General features: G+C 36.5%; 1 protein-coding gene across 1 annotated transcript; it reads right to left on the bottom strand.

Annotated features, from left to right (window-relative positions):
* Nucleotides 1–1,248: 1,248 nt before the first annotated feature.
* On the bottom strand, nucleotides 1,249–22,616 carry c5 (complement component 5). Its single transcript, XM_053481655.1, has 43 exons — nucleotides 22,538–22,616; nucleotides 22,120–22,315; nucleotides 21,582–21,732; nucleotides 21,400–21,470; nucleotides 21,226–21,320; nucleotides 21,037–21,119; nucleotides 20,860–20,950; nucleotides 20,469–20,574; nucleotides 20,232–20,364; nucleotides 15,729–15,844; nucleotides 15,415–15,615; nucleotides 14,899–15,102; nucleotides 14,605–14,811; nucleotides 14,346–14,504; nucleotides 14,046–14,172; nucleotides 13,408–13,476; nucleotides 12,766–12,960; nucleotides 11,059–11,130; nucleotides 10,784–10,975; nucleotides 10,569–10,656; nucleotides 10,394–10,476; nucleotides 10,077–10,216; nucleotides 9,656–9,877; nucleotides 9,378–9,438; nucleotides 9,187–9,276; nucleotides 8,837–9,043; nucleotides 7,679–7,757; nucleotides 7,304–7,463; nucleotides 6,770–6,868; nucleotides 6,459–6,630; nucleotides 6,112–6,317; nucleotides 5,689–5,841; nucleotides 5,496–5,558; nucleotides 4,998–5,091; nucleotides 4,876–4,915; nucleotides 2,960–3,062; nucleotides 2,793–2,867; nucleotides 2,575–2,680; nucleotides 2,297–2,380; nucleotides 2,048–2,137; nucleotides 1,820–1,903; nucleotides 1,585–1,729; nucleotides 1,249–1,459 (listed from the first exon to the last, which is right to left on the bottom strand). The coding sequence occupies exons 1-43, from the start codon at nucleotides 22,597–22,599 to the stop codon at nucleotides 1,321–1,323; spliced, it is 5,313 nt and encodes a 1,770-aa protein (XP_053337630.1). The 5' UTR covers nucleotides 22,600–22,616; the 3' UTR covers nucleotides 1,249–1,320.
* Nucleotides 22,617–23,013: the final 397 nt, after the last annotated feature.

A 23,013-nucleotide genomic window follows, 5' to 3' on the forward strand; every position in this document is an offset into this window, starting at 1 on the left:
GATATTATTTTAGGTTGAAGCCCATGTACATGTCTGTCTGTCTTTCTGTACGGCAGTACTCTCTAAGTAATAATATAACTAAACTGACTGCATATGTAATAGTACACTAAACTCTAAGTAAAACCCTTTTGAGGAAATTAACACATTACATGGTTTTACACAATAATATTCCAGTTTAACTGCCTGCAAACATTACCATATTGCTTCTCAAGCTTATTTATGTAGGGCCCCTTGCCCTGCATATTTTAGTGTTTTCCTGCTCTACCACACCCACTTGAAATAAAATGGCTTTTAATTAGTTGATTATTTACATCAGGTGTACTAAGAGCTGAGAAAACACTCCAGCTCAGAAGTTGAGCTCATTTGAGGTACTGTAAGTAGAAAACATTTAAGATGAATGTCCTGATAAATTTGATATCCAATAATAATAATAATAAGACTCTTGCGGGGAAAAATCTATTAACAGGGTGGTGAGCTATGGGATGGTGTAAAACATATTTTTACCCTCAAGTGTTTTATTTTTCTCATGAGAAGTTAGCAGAAATATTAACAACATTTCATATTACTGCAAAACCTTTCACTCTGAGTACACTCATGACGAAAGCCATAAAGTTAGAGCTTTACTTCTGACTCCTTTCTTAACTGTTAAATATGTATCTTTTTACAAATATTGTACATCAACAATTGTTATATGTTTATGCATATGTTTTTTTGTTTTATTTTTTTAAGAAGATATTATTAGGGTTATTCATTTCAATGAGTGTGGCACATCGCCATACAGGTATCTGGGAATAATGTTACTGTGATATATTAACATATTGGAACAGTAGATCAGTAGTTGATAATGCCAAAATATTGTGGACACCTGTGCATCAAACCCATTTGTATTTTCTTACATGCCATTGCGAAGTTAGTTCAAATTTGCTGCTATACAGTAATAACGTCCACAAATACAAAAAGGCTTTCCAGGCACATGAATGAGGTCTGATAAACTGATGAAGGGTGATTATATTTGTAATGCTACAGCACAGTGTACATTTGTCCTATACAAATTTATGCTTCCAACTTTGTAGCAAACATTTTTTTTGGAAGAACTAAATTTGGGTGTGAAGGTCAGGTATAAACAAACTTTTGTGTATTTTGGATAATTACAACAACTAAAATGTTTTCTCAATTAGTCTGTATAGATGTTTAAGCAACTTTTCAAATTCATTCATTTGTGAAAGTCAACAATGCTTTATACAATGCAAAATAACAATGCTTTGATATTATGTTCCAGAATAAATGAAAATACAGCTGTTATAAAGTAGAACAGCTACCCTAAGGGCAGCCTGTAGTAAGGTAATCAAATTCAAAATTATTTAAAACATTGGTGTATTGTTTGCAAGAGTTTGTTTGGCAGTCAGAATCCAAGGGCCACCACTCCACCGAAGCTTGTGAGTCCAATAGAAATTTATACCTGATTAGAGAAAAACAAACCATAATACAACATTCAATTGTTCAAATATATTAATGAAAATTAGTCCAGAAATCATGTTGGATGCAGTTGCATAAGGTATGCATAAGTTAGAGTCAGAGACTTACTTGTATCTACGGTTTACCCGAAGCTGCATGATATCTGCACCCATAATCAGGTACTGTTTGCCAATTTCCAAATTTGTTGATGTGCAAGTTGCCCTCTTTACAAAGCTGACCTCAGAGGAACCTGCCCGAGTTATGTCTAATATCCCTGTGACGAAGACATTTAGTTGGAATTATGAAGGTTACATGTATGAAATATAATTTTATAGAAGGTGAAGCCAGAGATGTGTGCACTCACCTTTTTCAATGACAGATTCCACCTCTGCATTGTATGTCATAAAATCACTGTCTGCTTCAGTTGATGTTATTTTTACTTTTAAAACTGGGAGAAAGATCATTTTCAGAACTTGTCAGAAGCAGTTACTAAAAATGTCAGACTACAGTGGTAGATGATGTGAAACGTTTACTATTTTCATTACTTTAGCACATTATTATTAGTTCCATAGTTTATTGACTGTGTATTTACCATATTTAATGTTCTCTTTGCACGCATCACGTATTTTCTGTTCGACAGTAAGATTCGGGTCAATGCCGGCCTTGAAATTGCAACATTCAGCTGAAGGGGCAGGAGACAGACAGGTAGACGGTATGTCAATACCTTTTGGTCTTTATTATTTAGAATTTACAAAGCTTATCAGTCATTGGGTTCCATTAGTAAACCTCTACAGTACTGTATTTCCCTGGGTAAGTATAAAAGTGTGTGTGTGGGTCTTACCTGCCATGCACTGGCACTGGTCTCCATCACAGAGACGGAGAAGCCTGCGACTCTGACTATAGTAGAACTTTGTACACTGATTGTCTGTAGACAAAAACAAGACATACAGTGTATATATATATATATACTTTAGTATATATGTATACTATATGGTACTCATCATATAGTATCAAAGCATTATAAAGGGGACCTGTGGTCCATTCTTCTGAATTAAAGTATAGTGATACTTTAATTCAGAAGAATGGGCCACAGGTCCCCTTTATAAACATGATTTTCACCTGGATCGTGATACTCATACACTTTGAACACAGAGCCGCTGTTCAAGCCAGTTCTAAACACCTCTTGAATACGGAAGCCCACACAGTAGAATTCGTCTGAAGGGATCTATAAGACGCAGAAAAAAGCACAACTTAGAATCAAACAGATGTGAACACACTAGTATTATTACTCAGTGTCTGTTACTAATCAGCTAAAAAATGTCAGAATTTATACTTACAGAATCTAACTGCACAATCACTTGGTTGCCAGTTATTTCATAGTCAGAAATTCGGCTCTCAAGTCCATCAGTAAACTGCAAATACGTGTAGTAAATAAAGCACTGTTAAATTTCTCCTACAACTCTGGAGTTCAGCAGCAATAAAGAACCTTATATCTGTCCCTTACCCTTTGAAGGTCCTCTTGGATTGGTCTCACACCAGTGGGAAGATTAATTTCCATTACTGTGTGACCTGCCTCATTCTCAACCTCATTTATACGTTTCTTATATCTGTAAAACATAAACATTACTGGGACATTACACACACACACACACGCACGCACACACACACACAAGCAATGCTTGAAATTATTTTACATATGGGTTAACATGTGCTGTAAAGAAGTAGAGGAGACAGTTGTACATAGAATTGTTTCTATGGTCCTGTTAGCCAATAGAGGGTGCTATAATTACACATCCTTTTATATCATACACTGGCTGGCCCAAAAAAGTTTCACAGTCTAATATTTTGTAGGACTGGTTTTGTCAACGCAGGACTATATGCAACGACACAAGATTTATTTACATCCAGAGATCTTGTATTAATGAGAGACCTCTGCATAAAGCCTTCTTTTTTTCAGGCTTCTGCAGCACATTTGGAAGACTCTAAATGGGGGAAAGGTCTGAACTCTGTGGTGGACAATCCATGTCTTATGAACCCTGAACCTGCTGCCTTATTTTTTACAATTTGAGCGTGTTGAGTCTTGGTCATTCAGTATATTCGGGTAGGCAGCTGACCTAATTTTTTTGGGTACATAACATTGTTAGACCTAACCAACATAAGCAACCCCAAATCATAACACTGCCCTCATATGCTTGCACAGAACATACTAGGCATGATGGGTGCATCACCTTATCCACCTCTCTTCTGACTCTGATGGGCCTACGACTCTGGAACAGAGTCAATTTTGAATCATCAAACCAGGTGACCATTTTCCCAATGTTTCACAGTTCATTCTTTATGCTCCTTAGCAATTTTGTTTTCTGATAAACCTCACTCAGAAGTGGTTTTCTTAAGGCTCCACAGCTGTTTAGTCCCAATACCTACAGTTGTCTTTGCATTGTGTGTGTACAACTATTAAAGGAGGGGAGGCATCACAGTTATTTACTGTATAATGATATTTCAGACTATGGTACAAAATGCAAATTTAATGCATTTAAAGTTATCTATACTAACATAAAAAGTATCCACAAACAATAAGTCTGCTCAGTGGATTATTATTTACAGACCCCCATGACTGTACTCAGATTTCCTCTCAATCTGGTCATTTCTGTCGACACACCATATTTATGTTCATTCTGTGGGGTCTGCTGATTAAAGTGGTAGATTATCTCCTTCAAATCAGGGTTGTGTCCCATTGCTTGGATTACCCAACCTTAGAGGAGCTTTTGACATCACTGATCATGCATCAAATGTTGCAGTAGGTAAGGGAGGCCCTCTCCTGGCTTAGATCTTATGTGACTCTGACTTATGTGACTGGCTTAGATCTTAGGTGACTATTCTATATATACTAAAGTAAAGTTTGGTGTTTCACAGGGTTCAGTTTTTGGGCCTCTGCTATTTTCTCTTTACATGCTTCCTCTGCACAGCATCATTCATAAGCATGGTATTAGCTTCCACTGTTTTGCTGATGGCGCATAGTAGTCTCCGCGAAGCCAGATGAAGTTGAGGGATGTGTGAAGACACTAAATGCTAATTAACTTTCCTCTACTTGTTCTATGATTTCATGCATCTATACAAATGCTTTCTGATCACACAGTAACTCTGGATGGCCTTTCTGTTTCATCATTTGCAGTAGTAAAATACACGGGTGTTTATTAGCTGATTAGATAAACCAGGTGTGCTGGGAGCTGAGAAATTGTGCAGGGCAGGTGGTCCTCAAGGACTAGGGTTAAGAACCACTGGATTAAGCTTTTACATTACTCCTTTCTGTTATACAGCTCTATAGATAGAAACGGGTACCCCAACGTTCCGGAAACATTTGATTTCTCCTATTCAAATGATCACAGAATTTGCTGTTCTATAGAACAGATGGGTACTCACTTGGCACAGGCGACTATTCGTGGTGAGAGAAGAATAGGATCTGGTGAAATAAAATGATCTTTGTCATAATTGATATTTATTTTGAAAGAGTTAAAAATATATTTATCATTACGTCAACATACCTCTTGAAGCTTGGTTACGGGGATAAACTTCTATTGTTATGTCGAAATTGCAATTATCATTGCTCTCTGTCATTTCGTAATACACTGTTCTCAACTGTGAAAGAAAAAACATAAGCTAATGAACTGTTTGTTTTTGGAAGCCATGGAATGGAAAGCCACACAGACATATACTGTAGGCATATGCCCTAAGAACCCTTTGTATGATATTAAGGATTTTGTGAGCAACATACAGTATAAAATGGCATTTTTATCAACTTATTAAAGACAATTTTATCAACTTATTAAAGAAATAAATGGAAGAAAGAAAATGGAAGAAAATTCATATTAAACACAGAAAGAAATGGAAGAATTATTATACCCACATGCCCCTCAAAAATAACACATTTCGACAGCAAATTGACAGATTTACAGTATCTGGATAATTAACAAGGACAAAATGTCACCCAAGAGAAATATCTGTCTTTGATAGTATTTTGGTGATATTTGCATGACACTCACATTAGCAAATGACACCCCTGTGCTGTATCCTGTTTTCAGGATGACATCCTCAGCATGTTCTATCTTTTTAATAGAAACGTCAAAATGTTATTTATTTTTTTTTAGGAATAAATACACTTATTTATACACTTAACAAAAATGTTTCACAGTGTTTAAGAATAGTAAATACTATCACAGCACAGAGGATTCTTACCTCAATGGGTTTGCCCACAGGGTTGCTCTGTGTCAAAGTAACACGACCAATATTTCCTTTTTTTCGGTATGACACATCAATCTCCATTTGTAAAACGGCTTTACGACCCAAAATACTGTACTTGGTTAAGGCCTCCAGTGTTAAAATAGAGTCCTGATAATCAGAGCAAAAGCATCCTTAGAGGCATTAGAATTTGGACATTTTACCATATTACAGTATATCGTACAGTATGTTTGTGTATGAGGCTATAATGGTCTTTAATATTCTGTAATTTTACTGTACAGTATGTTATGCGAGAAAGAATATGAATTTAGAAAAATATCTTATGTTTACTGGCCTGTGCTTGCTTTTGGCATATTGCATGCCATCCTTTTTTTCCCCTGGTTTGCCTTTAGCTTAGTTCTTTCTACTGTGGCTACGTACCTGAGTTGAATGGAAGCCTCCTCCATATCGTTGATCATCAGTGAGCCATTGGATGATCGGCTTGGCATAAGTTAAGTCTCCTCTGAGTAAAGTGTTGAGTAGCATATAGACCGTGGTCTCCACTGAGAGTGCAGTGGCTCTATTTGGCTTCAGTGGGTCCTCAGGGGCTTTGCTCTCCTCCCAAAACCGGACAGTTACTGGGTTTCCTAAATTCAGAAATCTCCATAAAATAATACTATTTGTATGGGTGTGTCACTCCACATACAGTATAATAGTTAATGTGACCGTTTTTAATAGTGTTATACATTTAATGCTTGGTGTTTTGAAGATGAGAAATTACTCTTTACCTTTAACTTGTGACTCTTTTTTAAGCTTATCAGTGAGTGTGACTGCATGTCGGTCGTTGAGGTCAACAAGGGTCATGGCATATGCCGCTATGGCTCTTACATACAAACTTTTCACCTTTGTAACATGTAAAGACAGGTAGCGTACTGCCCTTTCCACTCCTTGTGCGTACATCTGGTGAGACAGATGATTTTCCTTGTTAGGCTCTTGCATATGAAATACTACATCACTATATTGATAGATTATTAAGATGTTATTTTTTTGTGCAGAGCATATTAATGGATGAATGAACTAAAGACAAGATAATTCTTACTTCCAGGTTGGACTTGGGAACTGTCAAGGCATGTTTGATCCCAATTACAACAAAGGATGTGAGATACACAGACTGTTCAGTGGCATCCGCCCCTGCACCCTTGAAAATCGAGACAACACAATACAGTATATACTATTAAAATGCATAGATGCAGCTTATTAGACACAGCCAGGCACATAATTGCCTTATGTTTACATTATTTACATTTATTACTTATAGCATTTGTTAATGAGAAATGGGGATATTTTTATTTTTATTATTATTATTATTATTATTATTTTTATTATTATCCATCCTTCTTTCAAATCGCTTATCTTATATAGGGTCATGTGGACTCTGGAACCTATCACGTGGAACTCAGGGCCTACAAGAGTCCTCTAGACACAATGGTTAATTGAAAAGCTATTGATAGTTATTAGATTTTAGCCATTCCACCTGATACAAGCAATTACTGTTTCTGTGTATTACTGTGGAAAAATGTTGTTACATTTAATGTCAAATTAAAAATATGCATAAATAGTATGATGATTGTACCATAAGCTTTATAGGTTTGTAGCTGGATATCTCTTTAAAGGAGCCATCTGGATTCTGGCATTTTGAAATCAGCCAGCGAACAGTTCCAGACAGCATATCGTGATCCACAGTTACATATTTGTTTACAGATGCCAGAGTCTTCACCACCAGAGCAGTCAACCTGTATAGGAATTAAATTTGAGTGGGTTTAATCGCTTATTAATGCATATCAGTCTAGTTAGGATTGCAGCAATTAAATTATGTGCATGATATCAAAAAATCACAGTAATTTAAAAAGGATAAACCATGATGCTTTATAAATCTGGGTTTGGATAAGATTAGATAATTTGTGGTGAAGAAAGCATAAAACCTCTGCATCTTCAGATTGTTACTTACCATGTGCTGGGTTCTTTGTTCCTCCATAAACTGAAACAGTGTTCATATCTAATCTTAAATGACATAATACTGGTGATACCTGAAAGAAGTAGCAGATGCTTTTAATTCATGCTTACAGTAAGGACAAACAAGTTTCATCATTTGTCTTTACATTATTAATGGAGTGTACAAAATGGGTGACAAGGTTAAGAAAAAACAGTGGCTGTCATTAAACTCAGAGTGTGATTTGCTGCCATGGTTTGGCTACAGTTTTTCTGACTGATCACCTTTATCTTGTCATGATATTTTTTTCTATCCTATTTGGAACATTCTCTTCCATGTTGACCCGCCCCATCCTCAGAACATGAGATCTTATTGAATCGTTTAATAATTATAAAAATGGTGTAAATATATGGTATAGCTTTCACAGTTTTCACAGTTTCACTCGATCTCAACACCATTGAAACCAATGGGAGATTTTGTAGCAATGTGTCATACAGTGCTCTCACCCCATTATTTAAACACCTGTTAAGGGGAATATATCAAAGAAACAATGGTATTACTTTTTTCACAAAAGTTGTGGTGGTCCAGCCCTTTATTTAAGTAATTTTTGTTGCTTTTTCTATAATTCATCACATATCTGCATATATTGCCTGTTATAACAGTATCATATATCAGTTATGTATGGGAGAGTCAAACCACTCTATAGGCTCTAAAAGACATTTAATGATGATCAATTCAAATGATTTTTGGATTGCATAATAACATGGTCATTTAGTACATTCAGGATGACTTTTGAGTGCCACATAACTTTGCTGAGCCTAGACCTGACCATCTGAAGCAACCCCACATCATACAAACCTCCCTTCTTACCTTGACATACCCAATCTGGACTCATCAGAACACAAGCAAAATGTATTCCATTTCTCTAAAGCAAAATCTTTATACTACTAAAAAAAAATGGGAGTATCTTCGCCGACTTGTCTTACTAACAAGTGATTTTCTTATGGCTACACAGCTCTCTAGTCTTAGTGTGTATTGTTAATTTTACCACAAACATAGATCTTCTTAAAAGCTCTACAGTTACAGGTGTTTAAATCCTCATGATCATCAACATAAATTAGTGTGTTAGAGACATAATGTCCTTCAATATCTGGTCTAGTATAAAACATGACCTACCCTCATTTAGCTTCCTTTTTAGAAAAACGCTGTTTTCAAATCCCCTTATTTTCCCCCACTGCTCAGACTGCTCGATATAATCATACACATAGAATATGGGAAGAAGACCCATGAGTTCCACCTCTCCAGAGCCTCTGGGCAGGTTAGTCAACTGTGTCAACCCTTTTGGGTTTACAATGATGGACAGCAACTCTCCCAGAACTTCACCTGAACAGAGACAGGGTAGGATATTTGAATGTATTGAACTTGGGCAAGATAGAGTATTTGACGCTTATTCCTTAAAACCTCTAAGAAATCTTTAAGCTTGACATTGTTTAAACCTCTAGGGTTTTCTTCTCTAGGCAACTCACCATTCACTGTTAGCAGACGTTCCACAGTGGATTTGGGCACAATCTTTTGAGGAAGGGAGTTTCTTAGCTCAATACGCAGCACAGATGTGCCTGATTGAAAAAGGCCTGGCATTACTACTTGACACGTAGTGTTACTACTTCACACATTACATCTTTCCAGGACAAAATGGAATTCATATGAAAGCTCTTACCAAAGATGCCATTTGGATCAATCCTGCGTCCAATTAATATTTCCTTTCTAATTCCCTCTGGCTAATAAAAAAGTAAATAAATAACACTGCTGTTAAAAAAATATAGCATTGCAGTATGTTTCTATCTACGTTGACAACATGAGAAGAAGAAAAGTTATGCCAGCACCTACTGTAGTTATTTTTAAAATAGTGAAAATGTTGATGTTCAGACCTGATAGGCATTAAAAATAAGACTTGTAAATTATTTTTTACTTAAGGAATGTTTGGTGTTTTCTTACCACCACTCTCAGTGTCTTGACCACTGTTTCTCTTCCCCATTTGGTTGTAAGAGTGAAGCTGAGTTTATGATTGCCCACTTCTAATGCCATGATGAAGAACTGGACAAGTTCCACAGAATTGCCCTCAATCTTGCCTTGGTTAAATTGTTGAAAACCATCATCTGCCAGAAGAGTTCCACGAAACACACAAACCCCTTCTGATGCTGACAAAGTTACACTGTACTGATCATGGTGCAAAATAGAAAGAGAAAAAGAAAGACGAGACCCAAAGATGGGTATTAGTTATAGGCCATGGTAATACATTCTAACCTTTTACTCATGTAAAGACTGTACCTCATTATGGTATGAAATAGACACATTCACCTCAAAAATATTAAACACAAACAAAAAGGTTTTTAAGAAAGAAGACTAAAAATCTTACTGTTGTAGCTGCATAATTCTCATTGTAGACTGAGCCTCTGAGCTCGATCTGCTCCCCCCGAACCATAGAGTAAGGCAGAGGCACATCTACACTCACTGCCTGCTGAACTGACACCTTTAGGGGGTGCGCGACACATATTCCTTTTTTGTGGCAGCAAAACATGAGATACATTAATAGAACACATCAAAAAATATCAAGATCTTCTATGAAGACAAAATGAATTTTACTTGATCATTATGTAAATTAATTAATTTCTCATCTTATTTTTTTATGTAATTTTATGAATTCTAACGGCAGTGGCAAATGCCGTATCTCACCATTGTTGGACACCCCAACAGCTCTGACCTCCCAAGTAGTCAGCGAATCAGGAAGGCTTTTAGTGATGTGTAGCAATCCAGACCTACATGTTGTTTTGTTCAAATTAAAAATTCAATCTATTCAAGTTAAAAATTACAAGGTAATGTTATAATGTTAATGTTAAAATGTTCTCACTTTTCAGTTTCATGTTCTTCCCACAACCAGCTCTCCGGGAAATAGCTGCGGACCTGCTCTGTCTTCAAGTCCAGCAGAAACTCAATTTCTGCATCCAAATAAGACATGACATTTATCCCCTTCATATTAAGCAGTTCTTTATCTTACAGTTAAAATAAGTATTTCACATTTGCATAAAACCGAAATGCTCATGGTGCCAAGCAACTAAAGAATACCTGTACGGGCAAGGGTGATGCCAATACTTTCTGCCCGAAGCTTTTCAGCAAAGCTGCAACATTCACGGAAAGCTCTTCTACATAGTTGGTACGGGGTTTTTAATTTCTGGGCACGTTCAAGGCAGGTCTCCATAGTCGGGCTACTGTCAGTTCCCGCCAAGCAACATGGTTTAAAAGATTTGTATCTTTCAGCTGCGAAGAAGAAACAGTCCAAATATCTACAAAATCTCTGTTCAAAAATAAAAAAATATTATTGATACTAGCAGACAACCCACCATTTTCCTGTAATCTTTCGTTCAAATCGGGTAAAGACCGCTTTTTCCGGATAGCAGATTCAATTTCAATCCCTAATAAATACAATAAAACAAAATTATATTTTAGTAAAGTACGTACCTGAGTTTAATATGTAGACATTTCCCCCCAAAGACAAAGAAAATTTCAGAAACCAGGTAAGACGAAGCAAACTTAATAATTCAGTTACATGTTGAACCTTTGGGTTGGGCTACCCTCCATAATGCTTTAATATCCTCCCCTGCCTCCCAAAACAAAAAGGTGCTACAGAACTTCTACTGTCATCGGATACACTGCACGGTGAAAATGATCAAACACACTAATATTTTGACCATACAGTAGATGTTGTATTGATGATGGGAAAGTTGACATAAAGCCTTGTTCAGCACATATCAAAGATTCTCAACAGGGTTAAAGTCTGGACTCTGTGATGGTCAACCTATGTGTGAAACTGATGTCTCATGCTCCCTGAATCACATACCTTTCACAATTTGAGCACAATAAATCCTGTAACTGTCATCTTGGAATATGCCCAAGATGCCATTAGAAGAAAAAGTCCTTAAATGGAAAAACCTGGTCATTCAGTATATTTAGGTAGTCAGCTGACCTCATTTTTTAGGCACACAGCTTTGCTGAACCTAGACAGGCCAGGTTCAGCAATGCTGCATGCATTGGAAGCGGGGGGAGCTATCTGGATCCTAACACTGCCCCCACAGGCACAGCAGGTACTAGGCATGATGGGTACAACACTTTATCTCCCTCTCTTCTTACCCCAATGTGCCCAGAACTCTGGAACAGGATAAATCTGGACTCATCAAACCACATGGCATTTTTCCAATGCTCGACAATCCACTCTTTATGCTCCCCAGCAAATTAAACCCTTTTTTAGATTAGCCAGAATGACATTTTCTTAAGGCTTTACAGCTGTTTAGTCCCAGTCCCGTGAGTTCTACTGTTCACTGTGTGTGCGTAAACATAGCCGTGAGTTCTACTGTTGGTTTTTATAATGGGTTTTTGCTAGATTTTTGCTAGTTTTCTTTGCTTGATGCAGGACAATAATTGAACTCTTCTGAAACAGAGAAACATCTTTGCACGATCAAAGGATATGTCTTCTGACATTTTTGTAAAGTTTTGAAGCTACTCAATGCATCAGTTATGGTTAAATAAGTTGTTGCCATCTGATCCATATTAATCACAGCAGTAGTTATCCAATGAAAGGCTCTTACCTATTTGCTTAGTTAAATCCAGGTCGCTGGGTCACAGTTAAGGGCAAGTCAAATTTGACAGGGGAAACAGGATGCGCCTGAGCTCAGGTTTACAAAGGCCGTGAATACTTATGTACATGTGCTTTCTTAATTAAAAAAAAAAAAAATTGCAAAAATTATGTTGTCATTATGGGGTGTTGTGTGTAAAATTCTGAGAATTTTTTTTATTTAATCCATTTTAGAATAAGTCTGTGACATAACAAAGTGTGGAAAAAGTGATGCGCTGTGAATACTTTCCGGATGCACTGTATAGTTATAAAGTCCTGGACCTTTCTTTGCTCAGTTTTTGCAAATGTTCAATTACACAGTTTATCAGCGAGAGTACATCTAAAATTCATCCAAGTTCTTTAGACCAGACATGCCATTTGATTCACATAAGATTCTTATAACCAATGCTGAAAATTATGCCAAGCAAACAAAGAATACCTGGACTGTGAAAAAGGACAGGACCCTCATTTTTTCTCCGATGTTTCTCTGCAAAATTACAACATGCCAGGAAAACTTTCTTGCATTCCATGTATGGAGTTTTAAATTTGTTGGATGCATCCAGGCAGGTTTCTAGAACAAGGGTGGTTTCCATTCCCTTCAGACAGCATGGTTTTAAAGCGTTGTATTTACTGGCTACGAAGAGAAAAAAAGTATTTATTTGAAATCATTTGCAATGTATATTTTTTTCATCCACAGTTGTGCACAGCTACATACTGTACTATTACCTGTAGTTATTTATTGAAGAACATTATTAGGACAGATTTACAATCAGTGTTTATATTCATAGGTGACCAATCAGATTAAGTGGATTGGGGTTATTTTGTCTATAATAGACAAAATAACCCCCGCAAACCACACTGTGCTGCACAGGAAGTCTGCATTTTACCATTTATGCAAAGCTTATTCAGAAATACTGACCTCATGACAACCTTGTTCTGATTAGTTGTCTAAAAGAACCAAGTGTATGTAACACTGCTGTTAGAAGCCACTGAATAAATAAAACTTTTATAAGGAAGCATAATTACTGAAAAGGGTTCTTATAGTTTTGATTGATCAATCTGAGCACACAGAAGGACTGACCTTGTTGTTCCATTTCCTTGGCTGAAAGAGTGGAGCGTTTGGGTCTGAGCACAGCTGTGCAAGTCTCATCTGAGAAATAAAGACACCTCCTTTAATAAACGTAAATCATAGAAAGCTTGTTTTCCCTGTTTCTACTTTAATAAAAGCACACCCATGTGTCAGAGATTGGCTCCACCTTGACCCTGACCATCGCAACATGGTTACTAAAGCTATATGAATGTATACATTTACTGAATTTATATGTAAACAACGTTTGAAAAAAAAAAAACAGACACTATGGCATAAATAGTTGTCCATTACTTTCTATAATACCCTGTTCATCCTGATGCTTAAAAAAAAGATGTGTTCTTATGTAAATGAATCTCACCTTGATACTGTGGATTTGTATTATCTAAGAACTGCAGCTATAATGATAAAGACTATTCTTTAACCATTCACAGTTTCATATTAAATATTCTTGCAACAATCTTGAACCTTGTACTGTGAACGTTTTCTCTTCTCCTCCTATACAGTGTAATGGTTTATAATACCACAGATGGGATACTTTCTGAGACTGGTTCATTTCAAGGTTGATCTCCATTCATTGCAGATTGAAATGGACATCCTAATTCCTAAAGTCCTGAAAACTGAATACTTACCTGCATTGGAGGCATCAGCATTTGCGTTTGTAAGGAAAGTCAGTCCAGCGCGGCTAAAGACATCAGCGTTATCTCGGCCTCCTCCTCCTCCACAGCCAAGGTCACTGCGTTCAAACTTCTGCAGAACCTGTAAAAATGACACCAGCACACTATTAGAATATACTACATCATCTTTATCATCACTGTTCTCATGATGCATCATCCATAGCTAGCATACACAAAACCCTCATAATTATTTTTGTGAAATGATTAAAGACTGTTTAAATAATCAACATAAATAGAAGAGCATATATTGTTGACCTTGTTTAGTGGGTTTTTATCATTGGCTCTGAGGTCGTACAGGGCTGTGTCAACAGCTGAGAGTGCCACCAGGGAGTTTTCATTCCCACTCTTAGTCTGTACTGACAATGTAAGCTTCTCTTTGGGTTTGTAGTCCTTATTTTGAGCTTCCAGATTAACCTAAAACAAAAAAAGGAAAATATCAATGAAGCCATTCTAAAAACACTGTCAAAGTATCTACTGTCAAAGTCATTTAATAATTAGGGATCTATAATATTACATCTAAATCGTTGACACATTTGGCCTTGACGTCGAACCACACAGAGTCTGCAACCAATTCAGCCGTTTGTGCTCCAGTAAGGACATAATAGACCACCAAGCGGGCAGAGGGCACCATGTTAGAAGTCACCTTAAAGTTAATGCTCTGGACTTTATCAGATATCCGTTGTTCGGTGGCAAATTTTACCACTTTGCCCTTTGAAATGATCTATAAAAAATTAATAAACAAGGAAATGCATAAAATTAGACAAATACTTTTTTAATTGAAAAGTCTGGATATTTGGCAGTCTCCTACCTGGTAACTGAAGGTCTTCAGTGAAAGATAGTCACGATAATGAAAGTTGATGTTGATATTGGCATAGTTGCCTACGTCAAAAACTGAGGAATATGGAGGTAAATTGATATACAAATAGCGCTGATTGACAGACTTGTAGGCCACAGTATTGAGTGTAAGGTGAGCCTGGCTCTCTGGTGGATAATTATGGTCATCTGTTTGAAACTAAAAAAACAAAATTAAAACTCACTAAACATTGATCAAACAGGTTCAAATACCATGAAAGCCATTTTTCCTATACCTAAACATGTTTAAAATAATTTTTTATATAATTTAAAACACATAATTTTAAAAATAACTGAATTATTTATAAATGAGGGTAGAATTTTAAGTGAATAAATTACATAATAATAAGAGGTTATCAGTTTTATTATACTTTTTAATAATTTCATGAAACAAAAATTGCTAAAAAAAAAAAAAAACACTGCAATTGTCTGCCATTTCTACACTAGTATAGTATTGGACATATTTACTCACAGTAAATACAGCTTTTATAGCATTTGTTGGAATATTGCAAACAAAATATGCAACACCATCATCTCTTGATCTCTGTGTGATTTCATGTAGCTGTGCTTGGCACATTTGCTCTTCTTGTTCATTATTATCATTAGTTACTGTTGCCCTTAATTTTACTGGCACACCTCTTACTGGTTCACCCAGTGGGTCTGTCACCAAAACCTATAAAGAGGAAAAAAAGAAAAACGCTGAAGAACTGCAGCATATCAAAAAATATATAATCCAAAAGCTTGTGTGTTAAGATGTTTCATTAACAAGTAGCTGATATGACTTACTCTGATGCTGTATGGTAAAGCTGGCTTGATAAAAGGAGGTGTTGCAATAAGACTCAGGGTAAACGGAGTGTGGACAAACTTTACACTGGACAGAACTGCCTCCTGGGAAATACCACCTGACCATAAAGGATAAATAACACTTGCAGTAAAAAAAAAAACATGTGGAAGGGCAGCAGTCATGCCACACATTTACGTAAGTAAATATTTTTGTAAATGCAATTTAACAGGAAGGAGAACAAAACTGGCATCTATCTATCTATCTATCTATCTATCTATCTATCTATCTATCTATCTATCTATCTATCTATCTGTCTGTCTGTCTGTCTGTCTGTCTGTCTGTCTGTCTGTCTGTCTGTCTGTCTGTCTGTCTGTCTGTCTGTCTGTCTGTGGTGAACCACTGGTATATATGATCGGTTTTTGTTTAAAAGGTGCAGGCTGTTTGTTGGTACCTCATATAATGAAGACAACAGCAAGGACAGAACTCTTTTACAAAGCCCCCACATTCTGAAAATCTTGTTTGTTTAGTCAGGGTTTTCTGAATAGATTGTCTTAGAATAGGAATACAGTGAGGTCAATAAGTATTTGATCACCCTGTGATTTTGCAAGTTTTCTTACTTAGAAATGATGGATGGGTCTACAATTTTCAGCATAGGTGCATTTCCACTGTGAGAGACTGAATCTATAAAGAAAAATCCAGAAATCACATTGTATGATTTTTTTTTAACAATTTATTTGTGAATAACTGTGTCAAATAAGTATTTGATCACTTGCTTATCAGCCAGATTTCTGACCCTTAAAGACCTGTTATTTTGCTTTTAAATAGTCCAGCTACACTCTGCTCATGATTCTAAATTAGTAGCACCTGTTTGAGGTCGTTAGCTGTCATAAAGACACCTGTGCACCCCACAAGTAGATACATGAGGTATCAATGATGCTAAGAATGGTGAAGAATCAGCCCAGAACTACACGGGAGGAGCTGGTCAATGCCATGAAGAGAGCTGGGACCATCTTTTCCAAGGCTACTATCAGTAATACACTAAGACGTCATGATTTAAAATCTTACATCGCACGGAAGGTTCCCCTGCTTAAGTCAGCCCATGTCCAGGCCCGTCTGAAGTTTGCCAGGGACCATCTGGATGATCCAGAGGAGTCATGGGAGAAAGTCCTGTGGTCAGATAACTCCAAAGCAGAACTTTTTGGTCTTAACGCCATTTGCTGTGTTTGGAGGAAAAAGAATGATGAGTATCATCCCAATAATACCATACCTACAGTGAAGCATGGGGCTGGAAGCATGGAGGGTGTTTTTCTGCACAGGGAACAGGACGACTGCATTGTATTAAGGAGAGGATGAACGGGGCCATGTATTGTAACATATTGGGCAAAAACCTCCTTTCCTCAGTCAGAGCATTAAAGATGGTTCGTGGCTGGGTCTTCCAACATGACAATGACCCAAAGGAGGAAAACCAAGGAGTGGCTCAGTAAGAAGCATATAGACTATTTAAAAACAAAATAACAGGTCTTTGATGGTCAGAAATCTGGCTGATAAGCAAGTGATCAAATACTTATTTGACACAGTAATTCACAAATAAATTGTTAAAAATCATACAATGTGATTTTCCGGATTTTTCTTTTTAGATTTTGTCTCTCACAGTGGAGATGCACCTATGCTGAAAACTGTAGACCCCTCCATGATTTCTAAGTAAGAGAACTTGCAAAATCACACAGTGATCAAATACCTATTGACCTCACTGTATATCTGGAAGTTTCACAGGCATAAAGTTTTATTGTAAGCTGGGATGTTCGGATGCTGTCATCCTGCTTCCCCCTACTCTGGCTGGCTGCCTTACATGCCAGTTGTGCTCATGTCCTCATGCTGTCATAGCTGTTATAGTTCTGCTGGAGTTCTTGATGTAACAATGCCGGTTACAATGATGCCTTTAAATTTGTGGTCTATGTTGTTTCTTTACCTCATTCATGGGTCTTCATTGTGCTAGTAGATTGGGTTTACTTTTTGGTAGAGTAGTCCCAAAGTGTATCCATTTACCTACCTGTATACTGGTGATTTTCAAAAGTCTTTAAAATCACTTTGTAACCCTTTCCAACTTTATGTAAATCAACAATTCTTGATCATAGATCCACTATTTTCAGTGAGACATACATCACATTAGTGTATTCTTCTTGTGTAGAGAAAATCCAAAGGGTTTGTGTTTTTTAATAAGTAGATCTAGTCCACACCTTCAAACTCATTTTCGTAACAAGACCCCAGGTATGCTAACACCTGAATTCAATTTGCTTTTTTGAGGTCATTAATTCAAGGATGCACATACTTTTTTCACTAGCACTATGAGGATTTTATGGTTGTCCTCAATAAAGATATGAATGACCAGATTTTTTGTATTATTCTTTTAGGCACAATATATTAGTCAATACTCTTGATGCAGACGAAGATCAGATCACATTTTATGACAAAATAATGCAGAAAACCATGAATTTCAAAAGGTTCACCTTCTTTTTCTTGCCACTGTATGTATTGTAGACATTGTACTAAATGCTGTAAATACCTTTTTCAGTTCTAAAAATTTACTAATTTCCCCACTTACCCAGCTTTACATCCTAAATCTACAGCTCATGTTACAACCGTTGCACTATTCCCCCTTACAACAGAGCCCAACTGTAGCATGGCCATAACAAGTGGGAGATCGTCTGGTAACATTACATATCCCAGGTATAGTTGGAGGTTTAAACAATATATTTAAAATAAAATACATAAAGCTAGTGTCATTGCCTAAAAGAAATTGTGCTCTTAGTGGTGGTTTGTTTGAACTTGCAAGGTTGGAACAGTTTGGAGAATATGGGTCCATTTGATATGTGTTTTGTTTAAAGCAGTTTAGGCCTAAAGGTAAAGAGATAAACCTTATCTGAATGTAAAATTTGCTCATATCGAGAGGGAAGCTAAGTAAAAGGCTTGCAGTATGAAAAGAGAGCTACAGGTAGTTATTTGGAAGTTGAAACTGGAGACAGAGAAGGAGATTAGAAATTAGAATTTCAGGCAGAAATGGATGTCCCTGTTCATTTATCCCACCTGCTCCCGTAATTTCTTTGGAGCTTCTTTGTAGCTTAACTTCCTTCTAAGCCCTTCTTTCTTGAATTGCAGGAGAGTCAATTTCTAGAGCCTCGACCCCAGCCATCAATTAAAGTTGAGGGATCAGGAGTAGCTCAGTGGTTAAGGCATTGGCCTACGGCTCAGAACGTCCCAGGTTTAAACCCCATGACGACCAAGTTGTCCCTACAATACCCTTGAGCAAGGCCCTAAACTGCTCAGGTGTATAATGAGATAAAAATTTAAGTCCCTCTGGATAAGGGTATCTGTTAAATACTGTAAATGTAAGCAGATTGTGTTGGTTTTAGTTGACTATGTAGGTCCTCGACCAAAGACAAAATCTGAAAATCAATACCTGCTGACCCTTATTTGTACAGCAATGTGTTTTCCTAAGGCCATCCCATTGTGTAAGGTCACTGCACCAGTTATTGTGAAAACTCTGATTTTGAGTTTTTCTCAAATTTTGGACTTCTCCGAGGACTGCAGACTGATGAGGGAACTTTTTTCAAGCATTAACCTCTTTGAAAATCTGTTATCAGGTCTCTAGCACTTAAGTACCACAGGTGCTGTAAGGCAGTTTCACTGCAATTTTAAAAAAATTGCAAAGAGTCTAATAAAGATTGGGATTAAAAAGGTTCCACTGATTTTATTTGTAATACAATAAGCAATGCAGCAGTCACTAGGTTTTAGCCCTGCAGAATTGGTGTGTGGTCATTCAATTTAAGGTCCTTTAAACATTTTAAAGGTAGACCTCCTGTCTAAGAATGCTGCCATCCCCTGTAATGCGCTGGGCTATGTTAGTAACACATGTAAAAATGTATATAAAGCTTGGCTCATGGCTAAACAAGCTATACCTATAAGAAATTAAGTGATACAGGCTATGTTATTCGCACTACTGAATGAAAGCAGGCTTGTGTTTGTCACATCATGTAGACTGGCATAATTGAAACCATAACCATTGTCCCCCCCCCCCTTAATGCTTCTCTCAGCCAGAGGTTAGATTGTTAAATTCTGAGCTGTTACCTGATTTGTGTACACTGCTTGCTCATTTGCAACACCAAAACAATGACAAGTTTAGGTTGCTACTGGATTTTCCTTCATCTGTGATTTTCCTTCTCAAATATATGATATATAATTAACTGTAAACTATAATCTAATAAAAAGAGCTTATAAAGATGGAAATTATTTGCTTAAATATGGCTTAGCTATACTTAGTTAAAGTAATTGGAGCTCACCAAGCTTACTGAATACCAAATCTGACTCCCTAAAATGTGTCACTAAACCGCCTCCTTTGGCCATTTGTAAAAATGCTTCAGTCCTTAGTGCAGAGGCTGTGTTGATTCAAGAGGATGCTACACAAATAGATCATTCTGCATGCTATTTCTTATGCAATCAGGACTAACCTTTAGCCTCCTTTAGCAAAACAGCCACACGGAGAAAATGGTTGTTCATTTCCGACAGGTCCTGAGGCCCAGAATCTACCTTGGACAGAGCTTGCTTGATCCTCAACACAACATCCAATTTACCATCATCCATCTGAAGTCACAAATAACATAATAGAATTAATCTGGTTGCACTGATTCTAATTTTAAATACTTTATTCCTTCTTAATTATAAGCTTACATGATTGCTGTCATTACCTTATAATAGTTTAACGAGTGTGGTATCATGACCACATTTTGATTGATAATGTATCCAAACCGAATGTAGACATCTGCTGAACTGACTGGTTTCCCACTGACATATCTGCAGTTAAGACATTTTTTAAAATTATCAAAACAAAGATATAGAACTCTTACTAATAGGGGTACAATGTTTATTGTAGGATAAGGGTGTTTATTGAGTTATATTTTATTTATTGAGGTTCTCCCAATAAATTTCTACATAGATTATATGAACACCACATAGTTACTGCTTAAACAGGAAAAATATACTGCAATAAGGTAGACATTATTATGATTTGGTCATATCAAATTTGTGTGAACATATTTTGGTGTAATATCAATCAATTTACTGGAGCAAGAAACTCACTTGGCAAATATCTTCAGTTTGAAAGCCTCATAGTTTGCTGTGCTGATGTAGTTTGCTTCTGGCTGAATGCGGACTGTGATGCTGGGTAGTACTGAGAAACAAAGATTTATTACAACTTACTAGATGACAAACAGCATACACAATAATCAAAATGTTAAACTCTGAAGTGATAGCTACCATATTCTTTGACCTCAAATTCAGCCAGGGCAGTTGTAGTGAAGTTAGTATCATATGCAGCCTCAATTTTCCAAACCCCAAATCTGAGGATGATGAATTTGCACAAGGAGCAGTTTTACACATTTATCACAAAACACTGTACTTGATTAATAAGTAATAAAGTAACAAAGCCACAAAACCTATTCGTACTTAGGTTTCAATGGTATTTTAAATGGTGGAAGCAATGGTTTCACACCAGTGATGGAATTCATTTCAACAATTTCCACTTTCACACCATCTGGGTCCTATAATACAATAATGGGGGTTCATATTGGTATAGGTGGTGAATCCAATATGAAACAGCAATGTGTTGAAAAAGCTTACCTTAAATGTTAGGAAAACAGGTCTATTTGTTTTTCTCAGTTCTTCATTCAAAGAGTACACTCGCACCTCAACTGCACAACCATAACATTGAGAGGAATTGTTATGTGCATATACTCACTCCTGTCTATGATTTTCACATATTCAAATTCAGTTGCACTATTCCCTATCTTCTATACACTCACCTGGCTGTTCTGGGGTGTATAATGGTTTATCTGTCTGAATTAAAATAAAACCATTTTCATGAATGACTGGTATTCTAATGTCTCTAGTGAAGGAACTAGATATGGCCTGCAGGTGGAGATGTGTGACTTTTTTATCAATGTCTGGAAAAATCTGTGGACAAAGAGTGAAGTGTGTTAAAACAGAGACACTGGTAAATACTAAGAAGATCTTTTTCATGTTGTGCTACAATGTATTAGATGTCCTGTGTTCTTGTTCTACAGTACGCTGTAAACATGTAAAACATAAGAATGATATATGAGCATCTACAGAGATTCTTTGACATTGTGAATGCTCAGATCATGTTATACAGTTTTAATGCTATTAATGAAGTGATACAAAATGATGCCTTATTTCAAAGTTAGATTTGTGAAGCCAGTGACTCATAGACTTACATAAGCTCAGTGTAAATATAATATTGTACTGTGACATTATTCAATGTAAAATTGCTTTCATTTAGTCAGCATTTTATAGTAGATAAATTGAGTGCATTATTGGTACCCGTAGAGTAGCTGCAGCTTGGTAATTATTGTTGGTGTTGAGTTTGAGAATCTGGGATCCATAACTTCTGCCTTCAGAAGCCAGATTCTCTTTAAGGTCAAGAGTTACTATGGTTTCTTGGTCATAGTCAAACAACTGCACCACCACAGTCTCTAACGCATCAACTCGCAGAACTTTGGGTGCCGTGATGAGGTACCTGACAAAACCTGATTATTAATCTCAGTAAGATAATCAAAACAAGTTTTGCAACAACAATTGTATCACACAAAGGGTATTAATGCTCAATAATTATTTTAAAATTTTATATATATGTGTTCAAATATATATGTGTTCAAATATGTGTTTTATATATATATGTGTTCAAATATTGTGTTCATGTAACTGTTTTCAATAATAATAATAATAATAATACACTTACGTTTTAGCCTCAGAAACTGACAGCAAATGTATAATACAGATCATAAATAAAAGCCCCACCATAGTGCAGTCTTAGTTCCACTCAGTGAAAGATAAAGAATAGAACAACACTGCTGCGTTTTGACGTTCTTTGCTTGCTTTAGTTAATCACAAACCAGAGTGTCTCATGATGCAAGAACTAACAGAAAAATGAGCTAAAGAAGTGATGATGTTTGGACCTTGGTCTAAATACCACACAGTAAAAAGCAAACTTTAGGCACAATTATTTAAATGCTATAACTATGCACATTTCTTGCCCTTGCACATCTCATGATACTTATCTTCTGCTTGTGAAAAAATAAATAATAATATAAAATAAAATAATAATTATTATTATTTAGTTAGTAACCTAGTGTAAGTAACCCAATAACCCAGTGTAAGTATCCATACAATGACAGAACTTAGAGGCACGTTTTGTAAGTCGCTCTGGATAAGAGC

The sequence above is a fragment of the Clarias gariepinus genome, chromosome 21, assembly GCF_024256425.1.
Source record: "Clarias gariepinus isolate MV-2021 ecotype Netherlands chromosome 21, CGAR_prim_01v2, whole genome shotgun sequence".
NCBI classification, from domain to species: Eukaryota; Metazoa; Chordata; class Actinopteri; order Siluriformes; family Clariidae; genus Clarias; species Clarias gariepinus.